At 42.0% G+C, this 21,684-nt stretch overlaps 1 protein-coding gene across 15 annotated transcripts in view; it reads left to right on the forward strand.

Moving 5' to 3' along the window:
* Positions 1 to 21,684, forward strand: part of NUP210L (nucleoporin 210 like) — an 80,947-nt gene that overhangs the window by 45,560 nt on the left and 13,703 nt on the right. For 10 of the 15 annotated variants that reach the window (XR_003128446.3, XR_004817366.2, XR_007412044.1 and 7 more), the window contains 16 exons: positions 3,041 to 3,129; positions 3,353 to 3,457; positions 3,762 to 3,863; positions 4,774 to 4,902; positions 5,226 to 5,353; positions 6,371 to 6,503; positions 7,622 to 7,684; positions 8,057 to 8,236; positions 8,605 to 8,685; positions 8,771 to 8,902; positions 11,319 to 11,477; positions 12,404 to 12,495; positions 13,697 to 13,871; positions 15,672 to 15,847; positions 16,458 to 16,675; positions 19,815 to 19,951. Coding sequence is in view for 11 of the 15 variants with exons in the window: in XM_025428854.3 (XP_025284639.3) it covers positions 3,041 to 3,129; positions 3,353 to 3,457; positions 3,762 to 3,863; positions 4,774 to 4,902; positions 5,226 to 5,353; positions 6,371 to 6,503; positions 7,622 to 7,684; positions 8,057 to 8,236; positions 8,605 to 8,685; positions 8,771 to 8,902; positions 11,319 to 11,477; positions 12,404 to 12,495; positions 13,697 to 13,871; positions 15,672 to 15,847; positions 16,458 to 16,675; positions 19,815 to 19,951 (2,099 nt within the window). In the remaining 4 variants the exon portion in view is untranslated. Of the gene's footprint in view, positions 1 to 3,040; positions 3,130 to 3,352; positions 3,458 to 3,761; positions 3,864 to 4,773; positions 4,903 to 5,225; positions 5,354 to 6,370; positions 6,504 to 7,621; positions 7,685 to 8,056; positions 8,237 to 8,604; positions 8,686 to 8,770; positions 8,903 to 11,318; positions 11,478 to 12,403; positions 12,496 to 13,696; positions 13,877 to 15,671; positions 15,848 to 16,457; positions 16,676 to 19,814; positions 19,952 to 21,684 lie in introns of all 15 variants that reach the window. The other 5 variants (XM_025428847.3, XM_049112618.1, XM_025428850.3 and 2 more) reach the window with 5 other exon arrangements.

Consider the following 21,684-nt stretch of genomic DNA (forward strand, 5'->3'; position numbering starts at 1 on the left):
GGGTACAGAGGGCAACTTTTTTTTTTTTAAGAGTTTTATTTATTTATTCATGAAAGACCGAAAGAGGCAGAGACATAGGCAGAGGGAGAAGCAGGCTCCATGCAGGAAGCCTGATGTGGGACTAGAACCTGGGACTCCAGGATCACGCCCCGAGCTGAAGGCAGGTGCTCATCCGCTGTCCCACTCCCACAGAGGACAACTTTTAAATTTCTCACATGAGCATTTGGATGGAAGTATAACCATTCAAGGAGTAAGAAACACTAAAAGAGAAACAAGATTCAGCCTTCTCTACACCCACAGGGAGCTCACCCACAGGATGAGTCTAAGACCTTAGCTAGAGAACATGGCAGCATAAATACTATGTATATGTAATACTATAATACTTTAATATCAACAATATGGTACACTTAGTGTAAAAACCAGTAGCAAGGAGGGGTGCCTGGCCGGCTCCGTCAATGTGGCGTGTGACTCTTGATTTCAGGGTTGTGGGTTCAAGCCCCCCATTACGTGTAGAGATTACTTAAAAATCTAAAAAAAAAGGGGGGGATAGCAAGGAAAGAGATGCTCCCTACATGCTGTAACATTCAACCACCAGATACCACCAGTGCTACTTTCTATTTTCTGGTTTCATCCCTTCCTCTAAATCCATCACTGTGTCTTCATCATGTCTGTCCCATGTTGCCACAGTAGCCTCCTGACTGACCTCTAATCTGTCCATACCACTACTATCTAGATAACCTTTCTAAAGTACAAATCTGAACCTCTTCCTTAAAATTCTTGTTTTGGGGTGCCTGGATGGCGCTGTTGGTTAAGCATCCCACTTGGTTTCAGCTCAGGTCTTGATCTTAGGGTCATGAATTTGAGCCCCCGCATTGGGCTCTGAGCTCAGTAGGGACTCAAGTTTTTCCCTCTCCCTCTGCCCCTCCTGCTTTCTGTGTGTTTGGCTACCATGTACTGAACTCCAATGATATGCCAAGCACTGCACTGAATACTTTATATGCATTTTCTTTAATTTTTTAAAAATATTTTATTTACTTATTCATGAGACACAGAGAGAGAGGCAGAGACACAGGCAGAGGGAGAAGCAGGCTCCATGCAGGGAGCCCGACATGGGACTTGATCCCGGGCCTCCAGGATCACACCCTGGGCTGAAGGTGACGCTAAACCGCCCAGCCACCCGGGCTGCCCTATATGCATTTCTTATATCATCCTTGTAACAGCCATGAGAGACTGACATTATTATTCCCATTATGTACGTTTGCTCACTCATCATTTATGTATTCTTACTGTATTCTAGGTATAGTTTTTTTTTAAGATTTTATTTATTTATTTATGAGAGACAGAGACAGAGAGGCAGAGACCTAGGCAGAGGGAGAAGCAGGCTATCTGCAGGAGCTGGATGGTGGGACTCAATCCCAGACCCTGGGATCACGCCCTGAGTCAAAGGCAGACACTCAACTGCTGAGTGTCACAGGGGTCCCTCTAGTTTTAAGCTCTGAGATTACAACAGTAAAATACATGAAGCTGCAAGCTCTCTGACACCAAAGCCTATACTCTAAACCACTGATTGTACTATCACAACACTGCCCTTAGGGACTTCCTGTGTTTTTCAGGATAAAATTTATATGTTGTAGCTTAACATACCAACCCCTGCCTACCTCTTTGGCTTTACTTGCCCTTATTACCCTTGTATACCCTACATTTTTTTCACACTCAACAACTTTATTTATTTTTAAAAGATTTTAAAGATTGTACTGTTTTAAGTAATTTTTACATCCAGTATGGGGCTTGAACTGACAACCCCAAGATCAGAAGTCGCACACTATTTCCGCTGAGCTGGCTGGGCACCCCCACTCAACTACTTTGTATGTACATGTACTTAGTCATGACAAGGCTTGTCGTACCTCTTCCCTTTCATCTGTTTATGTTTTCTTTTCTTGCATCGTTGCTGGGCTTAAGTTCTCCTCTTGCCATCTGTGAGTTTTCTGTTCCTCTATATCACCAATCTAAGGAAAGCATTCATTTTCTTATGAATGTTCTGTACTTAACTGCTGTAGTAGCACTCAATACATAGTATTGTAGTGTTGGTTTACCCCATAGTCACCATACTAAAGCTGCAGGCTTCTTGAAGCAAGGATTGTGTTTTCTTTCTTCATCTCTGCATCCTTTTTTTTTTTTTTTTCCATCTCTGCATCCTAATTACCTGGCATAGTACCTGGCATATAGTAGCCTCTCAATAAATCCTTGTTTATGGATGGATGGGTGGATGGATTGATGGATGGATGGAGCATCATGAGAAACTCTCACATTGACTTAAGTGGTAGATTTATGTTAAAGTTTTAAAAAGAAAGAAAAAATAATAGGGAAGACAGGATCAGATTATAGAACATTTCAAATACTAGTTGAAGGAGTTTTAATTGCTTTAATGAGGAATAACTGTTTAAAGTGGACAAGATGTGATGTTCACATTTACAAGACAGTTTAGAATAGTGAAAGGCCTTGCAGGACTGGATCTTTATTTCTCACTCCAATTTTTAAATCAGAATTTCCCCATACACTGTTGTCAGTCTGTGTATGGACCCACAGACCATTAGAGCTAGAAAGAATTTTAGGTTTTTCCTGGCCCAATCCCTCATTTAATAAAGAAACAGAAATAAAGTGGTTGCCCAGAGTCACATAGGAATATAATAACACAAAATTCAATTTTCTGGTTTTTTTTTTTTAAGATTTTATTTATTTATTCATGACAGACACACAGAGAGAGGTAGAGACACAGGCAGAGGGAGAAGCAAGCTCCATGCAGGGAGCCCGACATGGGACTCGATCCCAGGTCCCCAGGATCACACCCTGGGCCGAAGGCAGCGCTAAACCACTGGGCCACCAGGGCTGCCTCAATTTTCTGTTTTGTGTGTCTTTCCCCACAAAGTTTTTTTTTTTTTTTCTTCCTTCAATAGAATATGATTTGGAAAAAATTGGGGCAAAATTGGTTTTCTGGAGACACTTTTGTATTCTACATGTTATCATTTCTCCATGTCTCCAGGTCACCAGGTCCTTAAAGTACATCAGTTAAAAGGGACTGTACTCATTGGAGTCAATTTTGTGGGCTACTCAGAGAAGAAAAGTCCAGAGGTAAGATATAGAAATGACTGAAATGTAAGGATCTTCATTTATAACTTAAAAACAAAGAAATGTCATTTATAATCTGAGAATTGAGATTCTGAGAATGTATATCTGAGAATTGTGCATCTCTCTGGTTCTGTTATCTTTGGCATGTGAGAGAGCACTGGAATCTTCTTCTCACTTGAGCAGTTAAAAGTTTATACTCACTTTTGTGGTTCTTGTGCATTTCTAGGAACTTTTCAACTTGCTCAGATCTGCGGCTATAGAGCTGCTGCTGGTAGATGATGTAACTGTACTGCCTGAGAATGCCACCATCTATAACCACCCTGATGTGAAGGTGAAACTTGGAGGCATCTAATTAATGGGCTCTGATTGGAGGGGAAGAGTATGAGGTTATTAATAGTATGGCAATTAAAAAATTCACTTATATGTTGAAAATCACTGATAAGCATATATGACGTATATGCAGTAATTAGCTGCAATATCCTTAGCAGTAATACTTGAATAGTCATAGTTTGTCTTTGGTCCATTGACCTTAATCTTTTAATCCCATACTCTTCCTTAAGTAGATAAGAGTTATTTTCTCTGAATTATTTATAAACTGAGGAGAATGGAATGTCCTGTTTCTGATCTTTCCATAGGAGATATTTAGCCTTGTGGAAGGATCTGGTTATTTCCTGGTCAACAGCAGTGAGCAGGACATTGTCACCATCACTTACATGGAAGCAGAAAGCTCTATCCAGGTGAGGTCTAAAGATAGCCTAGAGGTTGATAATCTCAAGTCAGATCTTATCCTTATGAGACTGATTGGGAAAATTCCATTGTATGTCTCAGAGTTGTTATAAAAGTGACATTTGCCTCTTTTTTTTTTTAACTTTCATAGATTCTCCAACCAAAAACAAGCTTGTGGTTTTTTTTCTTCAACTAGGTGGGCAATTTTTGTTTGTGGTTGAACTGAGAGAGTGTAGAAGACATCTAATTTTAAGGTTTCCATGAAAAGAAGGTTCATTTCTATAAACTGCAAAGCATAGAACTATGTGGGTAATTAGATATACTGTTGACTTTATAACCTGTGTATATAGTGTTTTTAGCCAGGATATGACAACTCAATATATTGCTATTTTTGTAGTCAGTTACGCCAAGGGATTTGCTTTTAGTGGACTTTTAGTAATAAAAATAATATCTTACATTAACATATGTGTATATTTTCTTTTCTTCTAAGAGCTCAAAGGAATTTAACTTACATTGGTCATAATGTTTAAGTGAGGAGATTGCAGCACTGTGTACAGGGTGTGAAAGTACCTGCCATGCGGGTTAGGACCTGCCACACATGGCACAAAACCAGGTCCCCTTATACTTCCTCCCCCACTGGTGATTTCGGCATAACTGGACTGGATTTTCTTCATGAACTCCTTTCCCTATTCATGATTCAGAAGCTGGCTATCTATGTTGGATTCTGCTTCGATTCAGTCAACTTAAATCTTGCTCTTTATCAGTTAATATTTGTTAAGGGTGCATATTATGCTGTGCCTGAAACCGGTAATGTGACCTCTCCGTTCCCATCACGAAGGAAATACGTTATTATATTTTCTGCTTTGATTATATTTGGAGCGTGTGTGCTTCTTTACCCAGCGGCTCTCTTCTTCCTTCTAGTTAGTTCCGGTACACTCTGGATTTCTCACCTTGGAGGTCTATGATCTGTGCTTGGCTTTCTTGGGTCCAGCAGTGGCCTACCTCAGGGTGTCAGACATACAAGAGCTGGAACTTGATCTGATTGATAAGGTGAGGGTGGTTGGCAGCTTTGCATCAGAGAAGCAGGCCTCGGTCTTGCTCTGTAGCCCCACTTCCTGTAGCCTATTTGGATCTGGTGCACCCAGCAGGACGCTCAGGGATGTTAATAGACATGTCCTTTAAGAACAATGCTCCAACATTGTAAGGAAAATTGGGTGTGAAAGAGCAGATACCTTGTAGGTTAGGTTTCTTTGATCAAAAGCTGACCAGGAGCATTCAGCACAAACAAAACAGTTTATTGCCCTCAAAGAATTAGACTGTCCCTGGTGAATGAGACATGTCTACTAAAATTACCTTTGTTTTTTAACTACCAGGTTGAAATAGGTAAAACTGTGTTAGTAACTCTGAGGGTTCTTGGCTCTTCCAAACGCCCATTCCGAAATAAATACTTCAGAAACATGGAGCTTAAACTGCAGTTGGCTTCTGCCATTGTTACCCTGACGTGAGTGCCACCTCCACACTTCCTTTTCCCCAGGCTGAACATCAGAGACTCAGCGCTCTCTGCACGTTACTTTAGATTTTCTTCTTTTCTCTCTCTCTCACAGTGCCTTTCGGCACATACTCTTCCCACATTCAGCTCTCTTCCATGTCTTCAGATGTGTTGTTTTGGGACAAACTTGTGTGTCTCGTGAATATTTCCATTTTATGAAACTTCTCCTTGGATGATATCCCTGGGGTGTTTAGAGGATAAACCTTGAAAAATCTAAAAAAAAAAAAAAAAAAAAAAAAAAAGAAAGAAAGATCTATCTAGAAGCAGAGGTGCTGGTATTACCTTCTGCAAAAGGGGAGTACAGAAATTCTGAGGTGATTTAGTATTTGCAATTTTGCCAGTCTTATGTTTATGTTGTCCTTATTCCTTTAGGGTCTTAGAACAAATATGTAGCCTTCAGGAGCTTTCTGCCATTGCCATGAACTTTGTCTTAACTCTGGAAATTTATTTTCTGGAAGTTCCCTCTAACTAGAGTTAAAATGAACAGAAAATGCTACATATCTTAGAAAGAAGCATAACTGGCCACTCTTAAAATCAAATTTTTAAAAATGGTATTATTTAATTATTTTGGCCAGAGGGCAGAGGGGGAGGGAGAGCCAGACAAGGGGCTCAGTCCCATGACTCTGAGACCAGGACCCAAGCCAAAACCAAGAGTTGGACACCTAACTTACTGAACCACCCAGGTGCCCCAAAATCAAATCTTTCTTACCTAAAAACATGTATTTGGGGGCACCTGGGTGGCTCAGTCAGTGAAGTATCTGCCTTCAGCTCAGGTCATGATCTCAGGGTCCTAGGATTGAGCCCTGCATGCATGGGGCTCCCTGCTCACTGGGGAGTCTGCTTCTCCTTCTCCCTCTGTCCCTCCTCTCCACTCATTCTCTCTCTCTCTCTCTCTCTCATAAATAAATAAAATGTTAAAAAAAATAACTTGCCCTTCCTTTGCCTTAAAAAAACCATACGTCTTTGCAGGCTAGTGGAGGAACAGGATGAATACTCTGAAAATTATATCCTTCGAGCTGTCTCTGTTGGGCAAACCACACTTGTGGCCATTGCCAGGGACAAGATGGGGAGGAAATTCACATCAGCTCCTCGCCAGGTTGAGGTAAGGAAATTATCTCATCCAAAATTAATACCTCATTTTTTAGCTTTATTCATCTTTTTCCATTTAGTTTGCACAAGTTAAAAATTATTTGACTGAATAAAATGATAGTTGTCTAACTCTTGAAACAATATGTAATTTGCTTTAAGTTTTTGTTTTAGTGTATAAAAATAATATACTTGTAGAAAATTTGGAGAGCAAAAAATAATAATATACAGAATGAAAATCACCTATAATTGCACTACTTAGAGCAACAATTATTAATATTCCTTCACTTCTTCCCCAGGCTTATTTTAAGATAGATGAACCATACTGCTTTTTTCATCCTAATCTTATATCAAAAGTGTTTTTTATGTCATTAAAAGCTCATTGTTGGCCATGTGTTGGCAGTTGTTGAAGCTGGGTAATGGGTAATAGGTCCCTGAGAGTTCTTTATACTGTTCTCTCTACTTTTATATATGTCTTTGAAAAAAGGTAAAAAAGAGGGCAGCCCTGGTGGCGCAGCGGATTAGCGCCGCCTGCGGCCCAGGGCGTGATCCTGGAGACCCTGGATCGAGGCCCACATCGGGCTCTCTGTATGGTGCCTGCTTCTCCCTCTGCCTGTGTCTCTGCCTCTCTCTGTCTCTATGAATAAATAAATAAAATCTTTAAAAACAAAAAAGAAAAAGGGTAAAAAAGAAAGAGTAGCCCGGTGGCTCAGCGGTTTAGTGCCGCTTTCGGCGCAGTGCCTGATCCTGGAGACCTGGGATTGAGTCCCATGTCGGGCTCCCTGCATGGAGCCTGCTTTTCCCTCTGCCTGTGTCTACGCCTCTCTTTCTCTTTCTCTCTCTCTCTCTCTCTCTCTCTCTCTCTGTCTCTCATGAATAAATAAGTAAATAAAATCTTAAAAAAAAAGATAATTGTAAATATAACTTTAATGACCACCTTTATTCCAGTGAGTGAATATATAATTTTTAAGCATTCTCATTTATAATTTTTTGCTATTTTAAATAAAATTTATATTTATTTAAAAAAGTAAAATACATATCCGTGTATAGGATTTTTTCCATAGAATAAGCTGTGTAATCATTTGTTACAAAATTGTCATCCATCCCTGTTGTCTTTTTGGTCTTCTCCTTAAGGTATTTCCTCCATTCAAACTTGTTCCAGAGAAAATGACACTGATTCCAGCCAACATGATGCAGGTGATCTCAAAGTCAGGAAATGGGATTTACCCTCTTTCCTCACCCTGCTCTGCCTTACCCCAGCACACATGCACTCCCTTCTTCCTATTGGCCTCCTCTTGTCTCCTCCCAGCCAAGTACAGCAGGATCTGATAAAGAAGAAAATGAGGACTTCCCTGCTCCCTAATGAACAGGGTATAACCTGCCTTGCGAACCCCATAGATCATGTATGGTGTGGCACTTGAGTTTCTTCTGCATTTGAGCTGATGTGTGTGATATGTCTGTTGGCAAGTGGGGGAAAGTAAGAGGTCAAATTGCTTGGACAAAATATTGGGAAAAGAGATGTGATTTCTCCCCATGTTCCAGGCATTTACTGGCATGTTTAAATTCCAGGTAATGTCTGAAGGTGGCCCCCAGCCCCAATCTATTATTCACTTCTCTATCAGTAACCAGACTGTGGCTGTAGTGAATAGGAGGGGGCAGGTTACAGGGAAGGTAGTCGGCACAGCTGTGGTCCATGGCACCATCCAGACTGTAAATGAAGATACTGGCAAAGTCATTGTGTTTTCCCAGGTATTGGTTCTTACCTCTGTTCTACTTCCACTTTTCCATCTGGGAACCATATTGGGGCATGTGGGGTGGTGATTAGGGGGCTGTCAGCAGCCGAGAAAAATCTTTTGAGTCCCTTACCTGTTATTCTCTTAACCAAGCATGGGAAATATGTAATCTTTAGTGAAAACCCCACAGAATACTTGGCATTGTTATAAGACATAGTGTTCCTATTCTTAAGGAATTGTGTAGGGGACAAAAACAAACACATCTATGGCATATTTTTTTTATTGAATGCCCTAAACAACAAAGTAGTTATCATAAGCATCCTCTGCCCACTGCACAGACACCCCCTCTTAGCCTATGCTTGCTCCTTCCCACCTGCTGAGCAGGATGAAGTATACATTGAGGTGGTCCAGCTACGGGCTGTTAGGATCCTCGCAGCTGCTACTCGACTCATTACAGCCACTGAGGTCAGTAAGTTGACTCTGTTTTCAGTGTGCTCTGTTAGTGCTAGCTGGGCAGGACATAGAGTACAGTGCTATTTCTTCTTTTCAGATGCCAGTTTATGTCATGGGAGTGACGAGTACCCAGACCCCTTTCTCCTTCAGCAATGCCAACCCTGGGCTCACATTCCATTGGTCCATGAGCAAAAGGGATGTATTGGATCTAGTGCCCAGGCATTCAGAGGTATGAATGTGTCTATTATATAATTTCAGGACAATGATAGTAAACTCACCTTATTTCATCTTAAATTTGAGACTGACTGACTTTCTAAACTACACAGTGTTACTACTTACCTCCTTTTCCTCTTGTTCTGTGAACTCTGGAAACCCACAAATCATATGGAAAAATTCAATTTGAGTACTCAGTTAATGCTATGTAATTTTTAATATACTTTGCTGGAACGGGCTCTTGAAAACCATGTTTCCTTTATTATTGTATTTGTGAGTATTTGACTATGTTCATGAGTAGTAACACATTATGAATATAAGGTCTATATCTAGGCACACCGCACTGTGCTGGGCTTTGCTCCATAGGGCTTCACAGATATTGCATGTTTTTACAAATGGAAGCTTTGTGGCAACCGCAAGTCTGTTGGTGCCATTTTTTAAAATATTATATTTATTTATTCATGAGAGACACACAGAGAGAGGCAGAGACATAGGCAGAGGGAGAAGTAGGCTCCATGCAAGGAGCCAGGATCAGGCCCTGGGCCAAAGGCAGGCACTAAACTGCGGAGCCACCCAGGGATCCCTGGTGCCATTTTTCTGACAGCATTTGCTCACTCTGTGTCTCTGTGTCACATTTTGGTAATTCTCACAATATTTCAGATTTTTCCATTATTATTTGTTACAGTGACCTGTGATCAGTGAGTATGATTCACTGAAAGCGCAGATGATGGTTAACATTTTTTAGCAATAGGTATTTTTAATTAAGATACATACATTGTTTTAGATATAATGCTATTTATTGCATAACAGTATAGTGTAAACATAGCTTTTACATGCACTGAAAAACCAGAAAATTCATTTGATCCACTTTATTGCAATATTTGCTTTATTGTGGTAGTCTGAAACTGAACCTGCAGTATCTCTGAGCTGTACCTGTACTCTGTGGTAAGTGAAAATAGCTTTCATGTCTTAATGCACATAGTTACTCTGAAACCTGAAAAAGAAAGAAAAAAAAGATAGGTATTTCTGGAGCCAGCTAAAAAGAGAAGTCTAAAAAAAAGTCAAAAAATCTATTTGTAATCCTAAAAATATCCTAGATCTTTAGTCTAGGAAAACCCTGGTGTTTGGGTCTTCTGTCATGGCTTCCTCGAGCCTGTGTATTCTCAGCATTGAGGAGAGATGGAACTGTACTTAGTTTGGCAGAGTTCTGCACAGGGATTCAGCTCTTTTTCTTGACTGGCAACCAGGGATTATATGAAGAGAAGGGATGCTGTAGGCTTTTAGCATCTGTTCTGCTTCTCCTTTCCTCCACCTTTATCTAAAGCCCCACTCTTGTCTCTAGGAGTAGTGACTGAGAGCCATACACAGTTTCTCCTCCTGCCTCAGATGCTGCAGGGTGAGCCGATCAGTGTAGTAGCAAGGGAAGGGTCCCCCAGCCCCATGTGGAGGTCTCCTGCAAGGTGCTGTCATCATTCAGAAAGTCACGTGGGTCAAACATATTATAAACCACTTGTTCTTTAGCATAAGACTTCCTTCCAGACAGCCGATTAAGATCTGCATAAAGGGAATGGGAATATTTCTGTGGAGGAGGAGGGAAAGGTGATTTTGGAACATGAGTCAAGAGAGCTGGAAGAAATATCTTGAGGGGGGGATCCCTGGGTGGCGCAGCGGTTTGGCGCCTGCCTTTGGCCCAGGGCGCGATCCTGGAGACCCGGGATCGAATCCCACATCAGGCTCCCGGTGCATGGAGCCTGCTTCTCCCTCTGCCTGTGTCTCTGCCTCTCTCTCTCTCTGTGACTATCATAAATAAATAAAAAAAAATTAAAAAAAAATATATAAAAAAAAAAAAAAAAAAAAAAAGAAATATCTTGAGGGCTGTGGACACCAAACAGGCAGGAGAAAAAGGACATGAAACAAGTGCCCCGAAGGTAGACGAGTGTCTACTACAACATCTGTCTAAATGTTGGCCCTGCCTTCCCGATGGCCTTATCTGGCCTGGGCCAGAATAGTGGGGAAGCAGGAGGGAGATGGCCAGCTAGTGTGAACATAGTCCTGAAATAGCTTTCCTTTCTTGTTCCTCCTTCCTTGCTACCACTCTGAACTCCAGATGTTCATTGCCTCACTTTGCCAATTCAAGTTCTACTATCTGAATCCATTTTAGAAACCTCTTCCTTCATTTTCATTCTTCAAGATTGTATGAGACTCTCACAGAGGCTTGCCAGAATTAGTTGAGTGCTATACACAGATTTTACTTCAGAGATGACTGTGTTGCTGGGAATATGAAAAGAAATAACTATGAAAATACCCCCTGGTACTCTAGTTCTCTTATACAGATCTACCTAGCATACATTTTCTTTATTGTTACAACACAGAGGGAAGGGCACAATGATTATTAATGAATATTTCTTAATCCATTCCTGACTATTTTCCAGGTTTTCCTACAGCTCCCAGTAGAAAATAACTTTGCCATGGTTGTCCACACAAAAGCAGCTGGTCGGACCAGTATCAAAGTCACTGTCCGCTGCATGAACAGTTCCTCTGGGCAGCTTGAGGGGAATTTGTTAGAACTGTCTGATGAAGTTCAGATCCTGGTAAGATCCCAAACCTAAATCTTTTTACATATCAAGAAGAAGAAAGTGATATCCTCTTATCATCTATGAGGAGATTTGTCTGGATAGAAGTAGAGGAAATTGCTAAGAGGGAGCCCTAGAACATGCTCATACTTTCTAGATCTTTGTCATTCTTGCTAGTTGCATCTATGTGGATATTGGCATTAGAAGCTGTAAGAACCTGCACTCCCCTTAACTCCCCACACAATGAACACAGGATATGAAGCCATAATAACTAAAAAGGGATTCATTTCTGAGCTGCTCTGCCTGACATAGATACTATGATAACCATCAACTTAGGAGCTCTAACCCTAACTTCTAGTAAGGTGTAAGAGCATGAATGGTTGGTTTCTACAGGTGTTCTCAGGCTGAAAGCTAACTGGTCCTGTTGTTTTTAGTGTTCAAAACAAAAATGATCATTTGTGAGGGGCAAGTAAGTTTCTCTACCTTTGAATTTAGAACTGATTTTTTTTTTCTATTTTTCTCCTTTATTTTGGTTTTGTTTCTCCAATTCAGTGAGGAGGGTAGAGGAAAGAGCATTTTACTAGGGAGAACCTGAGTAGTGTCTCTTGCTAACTTATTATTACAGGTTTTCTTGTTCTCAGATCTCTTTTCAGGTTACCGGAGCTAAAATTTGAAATTTTAAAATTATTTTATGTCTAATATCTAAGTGATATAGAGGATGTGGTGGGTCGGTGCAAATTTTGTCAGAAGCAGGACTACTAATAGATCTGTATTCTGGAATACCAAGGTGTGTTTTTAAGTGTCTGGCTCATTTGGAAAAGAGTGCTATGGGCCCTCTGGTTAAGCTGGAGTGAGGAGGACATTGATTGTAGTTGTCGATATGGGAGCAGAGGTCATCGTTAGTCTCTTTCAGAAATGAGGAAGACATTATTTTCTCACTTTAGGTATTTGAGAAACTCCAACTGTTCTTTCCAGAGTGTCAGCCTGAGCAAATTCTGATGCCTATGAATTCCCAGCTCAGACTCCACACCAACAGGTGAGGAGAGTGGGGAAGACAGGCCAGGTTCCAACCCTACCCTTAGGAACATGGAGAGAACTGTTGCCTTCTAGGTGATTTTTCTAACCCACAAGTAAATTATTTTAGTTGAAGTGAAAGTCACACAACATAAAATTAACCATTTTAAAGTGGACAATTTAGTGGCATTTAGTGCATCACAGAATTGTACAACTGTCACCTCTGTCTGGTTCCAGAACATCTTCATCACCACTAAAACCTCTGGCAACCACTGATCATCTCTCTCTGGATTTAACCTTCTGTGTATCTCATTTACATGGAATCATACAACATGTGACTTTTTGTGTTGGGTTCTTTCAGCTAGCATGTTTTTGAGGTTCATTCTCAGCACAGGATGTATCAGTATTTCATTCCTTTTATTTATTTATTTTTTAAGATTTTACTTGTTTATTTGAAAGAGCATGCATGCGCATGAGCCCAAGCAGGGGGAGCAGCAGAGGCGGAGGGAGTAGCAGATTCCCGCTGAGCAGGAAGCCCAACCTGGGGGCTTGACCCCAGGACCCCAGGATCATGACCTGAGTTGAAGGCAGATACTTCACCCACTGAACCACCCAGGCGCCCCTATTTCATTCCTTTAAATAACTAAATAATACTCCATGGTATGGATATAACATACTTAGTTTATCCATTCATCTGTTGTTGGACATTTGGGTTGTTTTCACCTTTTGGCCGCAATGAATAATGCTGCTATGAACATTCACACACAACTGTTTGTTTGAATACTTGTTCAAAAAGACTGAACTTTTTAGCTGAGTGATTTTTTTTTAATTTTTTATTTATTTATGATAGTCACACAGAGAGAGAGAGAGAGGCAGAGACATAGGCAGAGGGAGAAGCAGGCTCCATGCACCAAAAGCCTGACGTGGGATTCGATCCCGGGTCTCCAGGATCGCGCCCTGGGCCAAAGGCGGGTGCTAAACCACTGCACCACCCAGGGATCCCTTTTTTTTTTTTTTTTAATGATAATATGGGATGTGATTTTTAAAGAGATAGGCATAATGCAAAGGCAGATTTTTACATGAGGAACAAATAAGCACACAACATGGAGAATGGCAAACAGTTTCTTCAGAGTATAGTCTCTAACAATAATCCTGGCAATATCTACTCCTTTCTTTCTGGTCAGAGCCCCCAAGAGATGTCACATGTTCCATTTGTTCCCTAGGGAAGGGGCCGCCTTTGTGAGTTCTCGTGTTCTCAAGTGTTTCCCTAATTCATCTGTCATCGAGGAGGATGGTGAAGGGCTACTGAAAGCTGGTTCCATTGCAGGTACTGCTGTGTTGGAAGTCACTTCTGTAGAACCTTTTGGAGTCAACCAAACAACCATAACTGGAGTTCAGGTGAGGTCAGTGACTTATTCAAAAAAAATAAAAGGGATATCGTGGCCTGAAGAGGCAGATTTCCTGGTTTAATAACTAGAAACTATTCTGGCAGACAGAAGGAACTGTAAGATAAGTCAACAATCTTGACATTGGTATAAACCATCCAATTAAAATGGCCTTTAGAGGCCTTGTTACAAGAGGGATTAGCTTCAAATTGGTACACTTCTGAGCAGTGTTGGCAAAAGGGTGTGGGAGAGAGTAGAACTATTGTTACCAAAATTAGGCTTTGTTATTAGAATTAAAAAAAATTAATCAAAAAAAGTCCAACATGGAGTGCCTGGGTGGCACATTCAGTTAAGCATCCAACTCTTGGTTTCAGCTCAGATCAAGATCTCAGAGTTGTGAGATTGAGCCCTGTGTCAGGCTCCATGCTTGGTATGGAGTCGGCTTGAGATTCTCTCTCACCCTCTCCCTTTGCCCCTCCCCGTAATTCTGCATGTGCTCTCTTGCTCTCTCCCTCAATAAATAAATCTTTTAAAAAAATTTAACATACACAAAAATATTTCAGGCATTAAACATCTAGCATATTCTAGCCGCTATGTTGCTTCTTTTGTGTATATTATCTCTTCTAACTACCAAAGAAGCCCTTGAGGGTGGGCATTATTATTCTCCACTAAACAGACACCAAATCTGGGGGCACCTGGCTGACTCAGTTGGGGGAACCTGCCACTCTTGGTCTGGAAACCATGGACTCAAGCCCCATGCTGGGTGTAGAGATTACTTTAAAATCTTTAGGGGTACATAGTTGGCTCAGTTGGTTAACTGTCTGCTTTTGACTCAGGTCATGATCTCAGGGTTCTAGGATGGAAGCCCCACATCGGGCTCCCTGCTCAGTGGCAAGTCTGCTTCTCCTCTCTCTGCCCATTGTGAGGTCTCTTTCTCTCTCTCTCTCAAATACATAAAGTCCTTTAAAAAGACAAAATATTTTTTAAAAAATCTATAAGTTGATAATAAATCTGAGACTTGGGCAGCCTGGATGGCTCAGCAGTTTAGTGCTGCCTTCAGCCCAGGGCCTGATCTAGAGATCCAGGATCAAGTCCCACGTCAGGCTCCCTGCATGGAGCCTGCTTCTCCCTCTGCCTGTGTCTCTGCCCGCCCCCCCGTGTCTCTCATGAATAAAATAAAAATCATAAATAAATAAATAAATAAATAAATAAATAAATAAAATCTTAAAGCTCCAACTACTTTCCACATTCCTACAGCTTTAATAATTAAGGAGCCATTTCCTGTGCTGTCATATTTCTTTAAAAAAAAAAGATTTTATTTATTCGTTCATGAGACACACAGAGAGAGTCAGAGACATAAGCAGAGAGAGAAGCAGGCTCCATGCAGGAAGCCCAATGTGGGACTCGATCCCAGGTCTCCAGGATCTCACCCTGGGTGAAAGGCAGGAGCTCAGCCGCTGAGCCACCCAGGTGTCCCTTGTACTGTCATATTTCTTACTCACTCTGATTTAAGTCATCTCAGATCAGGAGCTGTTTCATATGAAAGAAGAACCCTGTTTTTATTTTATTATTTATTTATTTTAAAGATTTTATTTATTCATGAGAGAGACAGAGATATAGGCAGTGGGAGAAGCAGGCTCCCTGCGGGGAGCCCAATATGAGACTCGATTCTGGGACTCCAGGACCATGTCCTGAGTGGAAGGCAGATGCTCAACCACTGAGGCACCCAGGCGTCCCAAGAACCCTGTTTTTACTGTGAACTGTGAACTTCAGAATCTGTCGCAGCTCCCCTCTAGCAGCCCTTCTCCCACAGGTGGCACCAGTGACATACCTGCGGATGAGCAGCCAACCCAAGCTGTATGCAGCCCATGGGAGGACCCTGCCAGCCTTCCCCGTGGGCATGTCTCTCACCTTCATTGTCCAGTTTTATAACAGCATCGGAGAGAAATTCCACACACACAATACCCAGCTTCATCTGGCTCTGAACAGGTGTGGAGTCAAAGGAGTGATGTCCACATTGTAGTAAAAACTGTGTAGATAGGCTAGGGTGATAAAGTAGCTCCAGTAAATTAAAGTTCTCTACTCAGAATCTGATCTTTATTTCTTTCGTTAGGATGTGAAACACTAGAATGGTATTAGTTGTTTAATGAAGAAGAATTTCAGGGTGTCTTCAGTCTGTTAAGCCCTAGTTCACAGAAAGCTCCCATAGGGAGCTTGTTGGAGTATTATTATCAAAAAGCTGTCCTGGGGCACCTGGATGGCTCAGTTGGTTAAGTATCCAACTCTTGATCTCAGCTCAGGTCTTGATTTCAGGATTGTCAGTTCAAGCCCCACACTGGGGCTCCATGCCAAACAAAAACAAAACAAAAACTGTACTTAAGATAAATTTTTAATTAAAAAAGGGGGGGGGGTTTACTGAGTACTCTGTGTATGAAGGTAATAGACCTGACCCTTGGCCACTCACTGCTTGCCTTCCACCTTAAAGTTGCTTCTGAACCTTTGAGCTATTGAATAGAAAATGCTGTGATCAGCTCTGCCCCCAGAACTGTGTCCTAACAATGATCTTTCAGAGATGACCTGCTTTCTTACTTCCTTTCAGAGATGACCTGCTCCTTATTGGGCCAGGGAATAGAAACTATACTTACGTGGCCCAGGCAGTGAACACAGGAGTGACACTTTTGGGAATCTGGGACCGGAGGCACCCAGGTGTGGCAGATTACATCCCTGTTGCTGTGGAGCATGCCATTGAGCCTGACACCCACCTCACCTTTGTTGGAGATGTCATCTGCTTCAGTACTCACCTCCTCAGCCACAATGGTTTGGATACCTTCCCTTTCTTAACCTCATAGCAGACAGGATGAGAAAGCAACTCATTCCTTAGATAATTTTTTCAAACTGATTTAAATCTGAGGGCCATGGAGTGCCTGGCTGGCTTAGTTAGTAGAGTGTGTGACTCTTGATCTCAAAGTTGTAGGTTCAAGCCCCACGTTGAATGTAGTGATTACTTAAAAAAATAAAATCTTTTTAAAACTTTATTTAAGTTCAATTTAACATATAAGGTATTGGTTTCAGAGGTAGAGGTCAGTGATTCATTGGTCTACATAACACCTAGTGCTCGTTATATCATGTGCCCTCCTTAATGTCCATCATCCAGATACCCCATCCCCCCAGCCCTCACCCCTCCACAGATCTTCAGTTTCCTATGATTAAGAGTCTCTTACGGTTTGTCTCCCTCTCTGATTTTGTCTTGTTTTATTTTTTCCTCTCTTCCAAAAATAAAATCTTTTTTTTTAAGGATTTATTTAGGGGTGCCTGGGTGGCTCAGTTGGTTAAGCATCTGCCTTTTGCTCAGGTCATGATCTCGGGGTCCTGGGATTGAGTCCCACAATGGGCTCCTGGCTCAGCGGGGAGCTTGCTTCTCTCTCTCCCTCTGCCTGCCACTCCCCCTGTTTGTGCTTTCTGTGTCAAATAAATAAATAAAATCTTTTAAAAAAAAGATAATAAAAACTTGATTTATTTATTTTAGAGACAGAGTGAGAAAGCAAGCACAGTGGGAGCAGGGGCAGAGTGAGAAGGAGAGAGAATCAAGCAGACTCCCGCTGAGGCCAGCCTGAGCTGGGGCTTGATCCCACCACCCTGAGATCATGACCTGAGCCAAAATCAAAAGTCAGATGCTTAACCAACTAAGCCAGCCAGGTGCCCCCCAAAATAAAATCTTTAAAAAAAGTCTGAGGGCCTCTCTAGGAATATTGATCATACACCTCCTGAGTGCTTGGCTCACTGTATTATTATGTAGATGATGGCAGGTACTTTGCCTTTTCCCTATTTCCAGCTTCTGAAGAAAAGTAATAAGTTGAAGAACACTAAAGGATGAACTAAAAGGAAGGAAAGGGTACTAAGACTTTTGTTCTAGGAACCAATTTTGAGTACACTGTTTTGTGAGGGACATTTGAAGGCCTAACTCTTAAATATATCATCACTGTAATAAGGTTTGGCCTTGTACTGGGCTAAACTATACTCTTGATCAGCAAAGCATTTCTACCCTAAGAAGTACTACTGAGGGCAGCCTGGGTGGCTCAGCAATTTAGCGCCTCCTTCAGCTCAGGGTGTGATCCTGGAGACCTGGGATGGAGTCCCACGTCGGGCTCCCTTCATGGAGCCTGTTTCTCCCTCTGCCTGTGTCTCTGCCTCTCTTTCTCTCTCTCTGTCATTCTCTCCCTCCCTCTCTCTCTGATGAATAAATTAAAAAAATTTTTTTTGAATAAATAAAATCTTAAAAAAAAAAAGAAGTACTACTGAGTGCAAGAAAATCCATCTTTGGTTAAGAAATGAATATTAATTCTCTGGGTTTATAGAAAGCATATTCCAAAGCGGTGCACCCTGCCTGAGTGTATGCTCCCAAATAATCCATCCAAGTAGGACTGGTGGGGGTGGTATGTGGCTCTGGGAACTATGGATCCGTGTGTCTGAGTGCAGTGATGTGACATGGGGCAGATTCTGTATATTTAGGGCTTGATGCAGAGGGAGTCTACTCGGTCAGGTCAGATACCCTAATCCTATAATGACTGAGTTGCAAGCAACCACCATTAACATGTAATTAGGTTGCCAGAATTGCAGTCTTAAGGTTGTTCATTTCTTTTTTTTTTTTCTTTTTTTTTTTTTAAAGATTTTATTTATTCATGAGAGACACAGAGAGAGGCAGAGACACAGGCAGAGGGAGAAGCAGGCTCCATGCAGGGAGCCTGATATGGGACTCGATCCCGGGTCTCCAGGATCACATTCTGGGCCGAAGACAGGCGCTAAACCACTGAGCTACCCAGGCGTTCCTGGTTGTTCATTTCTTGTCACTGAAACAACACTTGTTACTTTACTCTTTTGCTAGGTTTTTTCAAGACTGTCCCTCTCGGGCAGCCCCGGTGGCGCAGCGGTTTAGCGCCGCCTGCAGCCCGGGGTGTGATCCTGGAGACCTGGGATCGAGTCCCACATCGGGCTCGCTGCATGGAGCCTGCTTCTCCCTCTGCCTGTGTCTCTGCCTGTCTCTCTCTCTCTCTATGTGTCTCTATGAATAAATAAATAAAATCTTTAAAAAAAAAAAAAAAAGACTGTCCCTCTCTCTTCCCCTCTGGAATACTTGGGCATCCTAAATCTATACTACTTTGGATGAGGAAGCAAAAGGATCAGTAATCTAACCTAAATTCAAGGTGGCATTCTTTTGCCACTTTGAGACTTCAGCCAAAGTGAACAATTGTCTCCTGCCAATTGTCACCTGTTGCAGTAAGAGAATTATCCCTGGGTGTAAAACGAGTTTGTTTTTTTTTAAGGTTTTATTTATTTATTCATGAGAGACAAAGACAGACAGAGGCAGAGACACAGGCAGAGAGGGAAGCAAGCTCCATGTGGGTGCCCGATGTGGAACTCGATCCTGAGACTCCAGGATCACACCTTGGGCCAAAGGCAGGCGCTCAACCACTGAGCCACCTGGGCATCCCAGTTTTTCCTTTTTCCTCAGGAAAAAACATTAAATTCTCCAGCTAAGTAGCTCCTTCTGTGATTCTGAAGATCAGTAGTTCTTGTTTTATTTTGTGGGTATGATGGTGTATAAAGGGGAGCCTGACACTCAGAAAATGAAGTTATCTTCAGAGCTGGATGTTCCGGGACACCTAGGTGGCTCAGTGGTTGAGCATCTGCCTTTGACTCAGGGCGTGATCCCAGAGTCCCGGGATCGAGTCCCACATTGGGCTTCCTGCATGGAGCCTGCTTTTCCCTCTGCCTATGTCTCTGCCTCTCTCTCTCTCTCTCATGAATAATATTTTTTTTTTTTTAAGAGCTGGTTGTTTCTTCTAGGAAAGCAGATCTGTATGCTTGAATGGTCTACTGACATAGAGTCTGAATGAGGTTAGTGAGCATCCATTTAGATAGAGTCTGTGACCAAGTACTTTCTCTTGTCTTTTCTTAGGTGAACCTGGGATATGGATGATTTCTGCTGACAACATTCTACAAACAGATACTGGCACTGGAGTGGGAGTAGCCAGGAGTCCAGGAATAGCAGTGGTCTTTCATGACATCCCAGGAGTGGTGAAAACATATCGAGAGGTAACCCTAACAAAGCCAGGGTGACTATTCCCATATTTGGGGGTATGCATATAGAAAACACATCCCAGGAAAAGAAATATACTCACATGTCAAATAGAAAACTAGCCAGAAAACTTTATTGGAACACAAAGCTAAATAGTGATTAGGATTTTTTTTTTAAGATTGTATTTATTTATTCATGAGAGACACAAAGAGAGGCAGAGACATAGGCAGAGGGAGAAGCAGGCTCCCAGGGAGCCCAACATGGGACTCAATACCCAGTTCCTGGGATCACACCCTGAGCTGAAGGCAGACGCCCAACAACTGAGACACCCAGGTGTCCCAGTGATTACGATTCTTAACCAGAAGATTGACTAGTGTGATTTATACTTTAAAATATTACTGTGACGGGGCCTCTGGTGGCTCAGTCAGTTCAGTGATTCAGCTCAGGTCATGATCTCAGGGCTGTGAGATGGAGCCCTGCATCAGGCTCTGTGCTCAGCAGGGAGTCTGCTTGATTCTCTTTCTCCCTCTGTTTCTGTCTGTCTGTCTCTCAAATAAATTTTTATTTATTTATTTTTTAAGATTTTATTTACTTATTCGTAAGAGACACACACACACACACACACACACACACAGAGGCAGGCAGAGACATAGGCAGAGGGAGAAGCAGGCTCTATGCAGGGAGCCTGATGTGGGACTCGATCCAGGGACTGTGGGATCATGCCCTGAGCCAAAGGCAAATGCTCAACCGCTGAGCCACCCAGGCATCCCCAAATAAAATTTTAAAACAACACCAACCCTCCCCCTGCAGAAACATGGTGAGTGTTTTTAAAATCTCTCTCTCTCTCTCTCTCTCTCTCTCTCTCTCTCCCTCCCTCCCTCCCTCTCACTGTAGCTAATGGTTGGTACTAGACTGTAGTGCAAGGATCGAAGTTGGGAAGCTAGCTATTCTTGAAATGATCCAGATGAGACATGATGTGGACCAGGGGACCAGGCTGGTAACAGAGGTGGTACTGAGAAGTTGGTCAGATTCTAGTGTACTTTATAGGTAGATCCAGTATAATTTCCTGACAGATTGTATGTAATGCATCTGATAAAATCAAGAATGACTTCAAATTTAACAAAAAAAAATAGCTTTAGGTTTTGGTTTTTTTTTTTTCTTTTTTTTTCTTTTCTTTTTTTTTAATATTTATTGGGCAGCCCAGGTAGCTCAGCGGTTTAGTGTTGCCTTCAGCCCAGGGTGTGATCCTGGAGACCTGGGATCGAATCCCATGTTGGGATCCCTGCATGGAGACTGCTTCTCCCTCTACCTGTGTCTCTGCCTCTCTCCCTGTGTCTCTCATGAATACATAAATAAATAAAATATTTAAAATAAATAAATAAGTAAAAATTAAAAATTAAAAATAAAAATAAAAATATTTATTTATGTATTCATGAGAGACACAGGGAGAGAGGCAGAGACATAGTCAGAGGGAGAAGCAGCCTTCTCACAGGGAGCCTGTTGTGGGACATCCCAGCTCCTGGGATCATGACCTGGGCCGAAGGCAGATGCTCAACCACTGAGCCACCCAGACGTCCCAGCTTCAAGTTTTTGACTGAATAGCAAAAAGGACAGAATTGCCATCACTTGAGGGGCGTCTGGGTGGTGCAGTAGGTTAAACATCCAACTCTTGATTTCAGCTCAGGTTGTTTTATCAGGGTCCTGAGATTGAGTCCTACATCTGGCTCTGTGCTTAGCATAGAGTCTGCTT

This window comes from Canis lupus, chromosome 7 (genome assembly GCF_003254725.2).
Source record: "Canis lupus dingo isolate Sandy chromosome 7, ASM325472v2, whole genome shotgun sequence".
Lineage (NCBI taxonomy): Eukaryota > Metazoa > Chordata > Mammalia > Carnivora > Canidae > Canis > Canis lupus.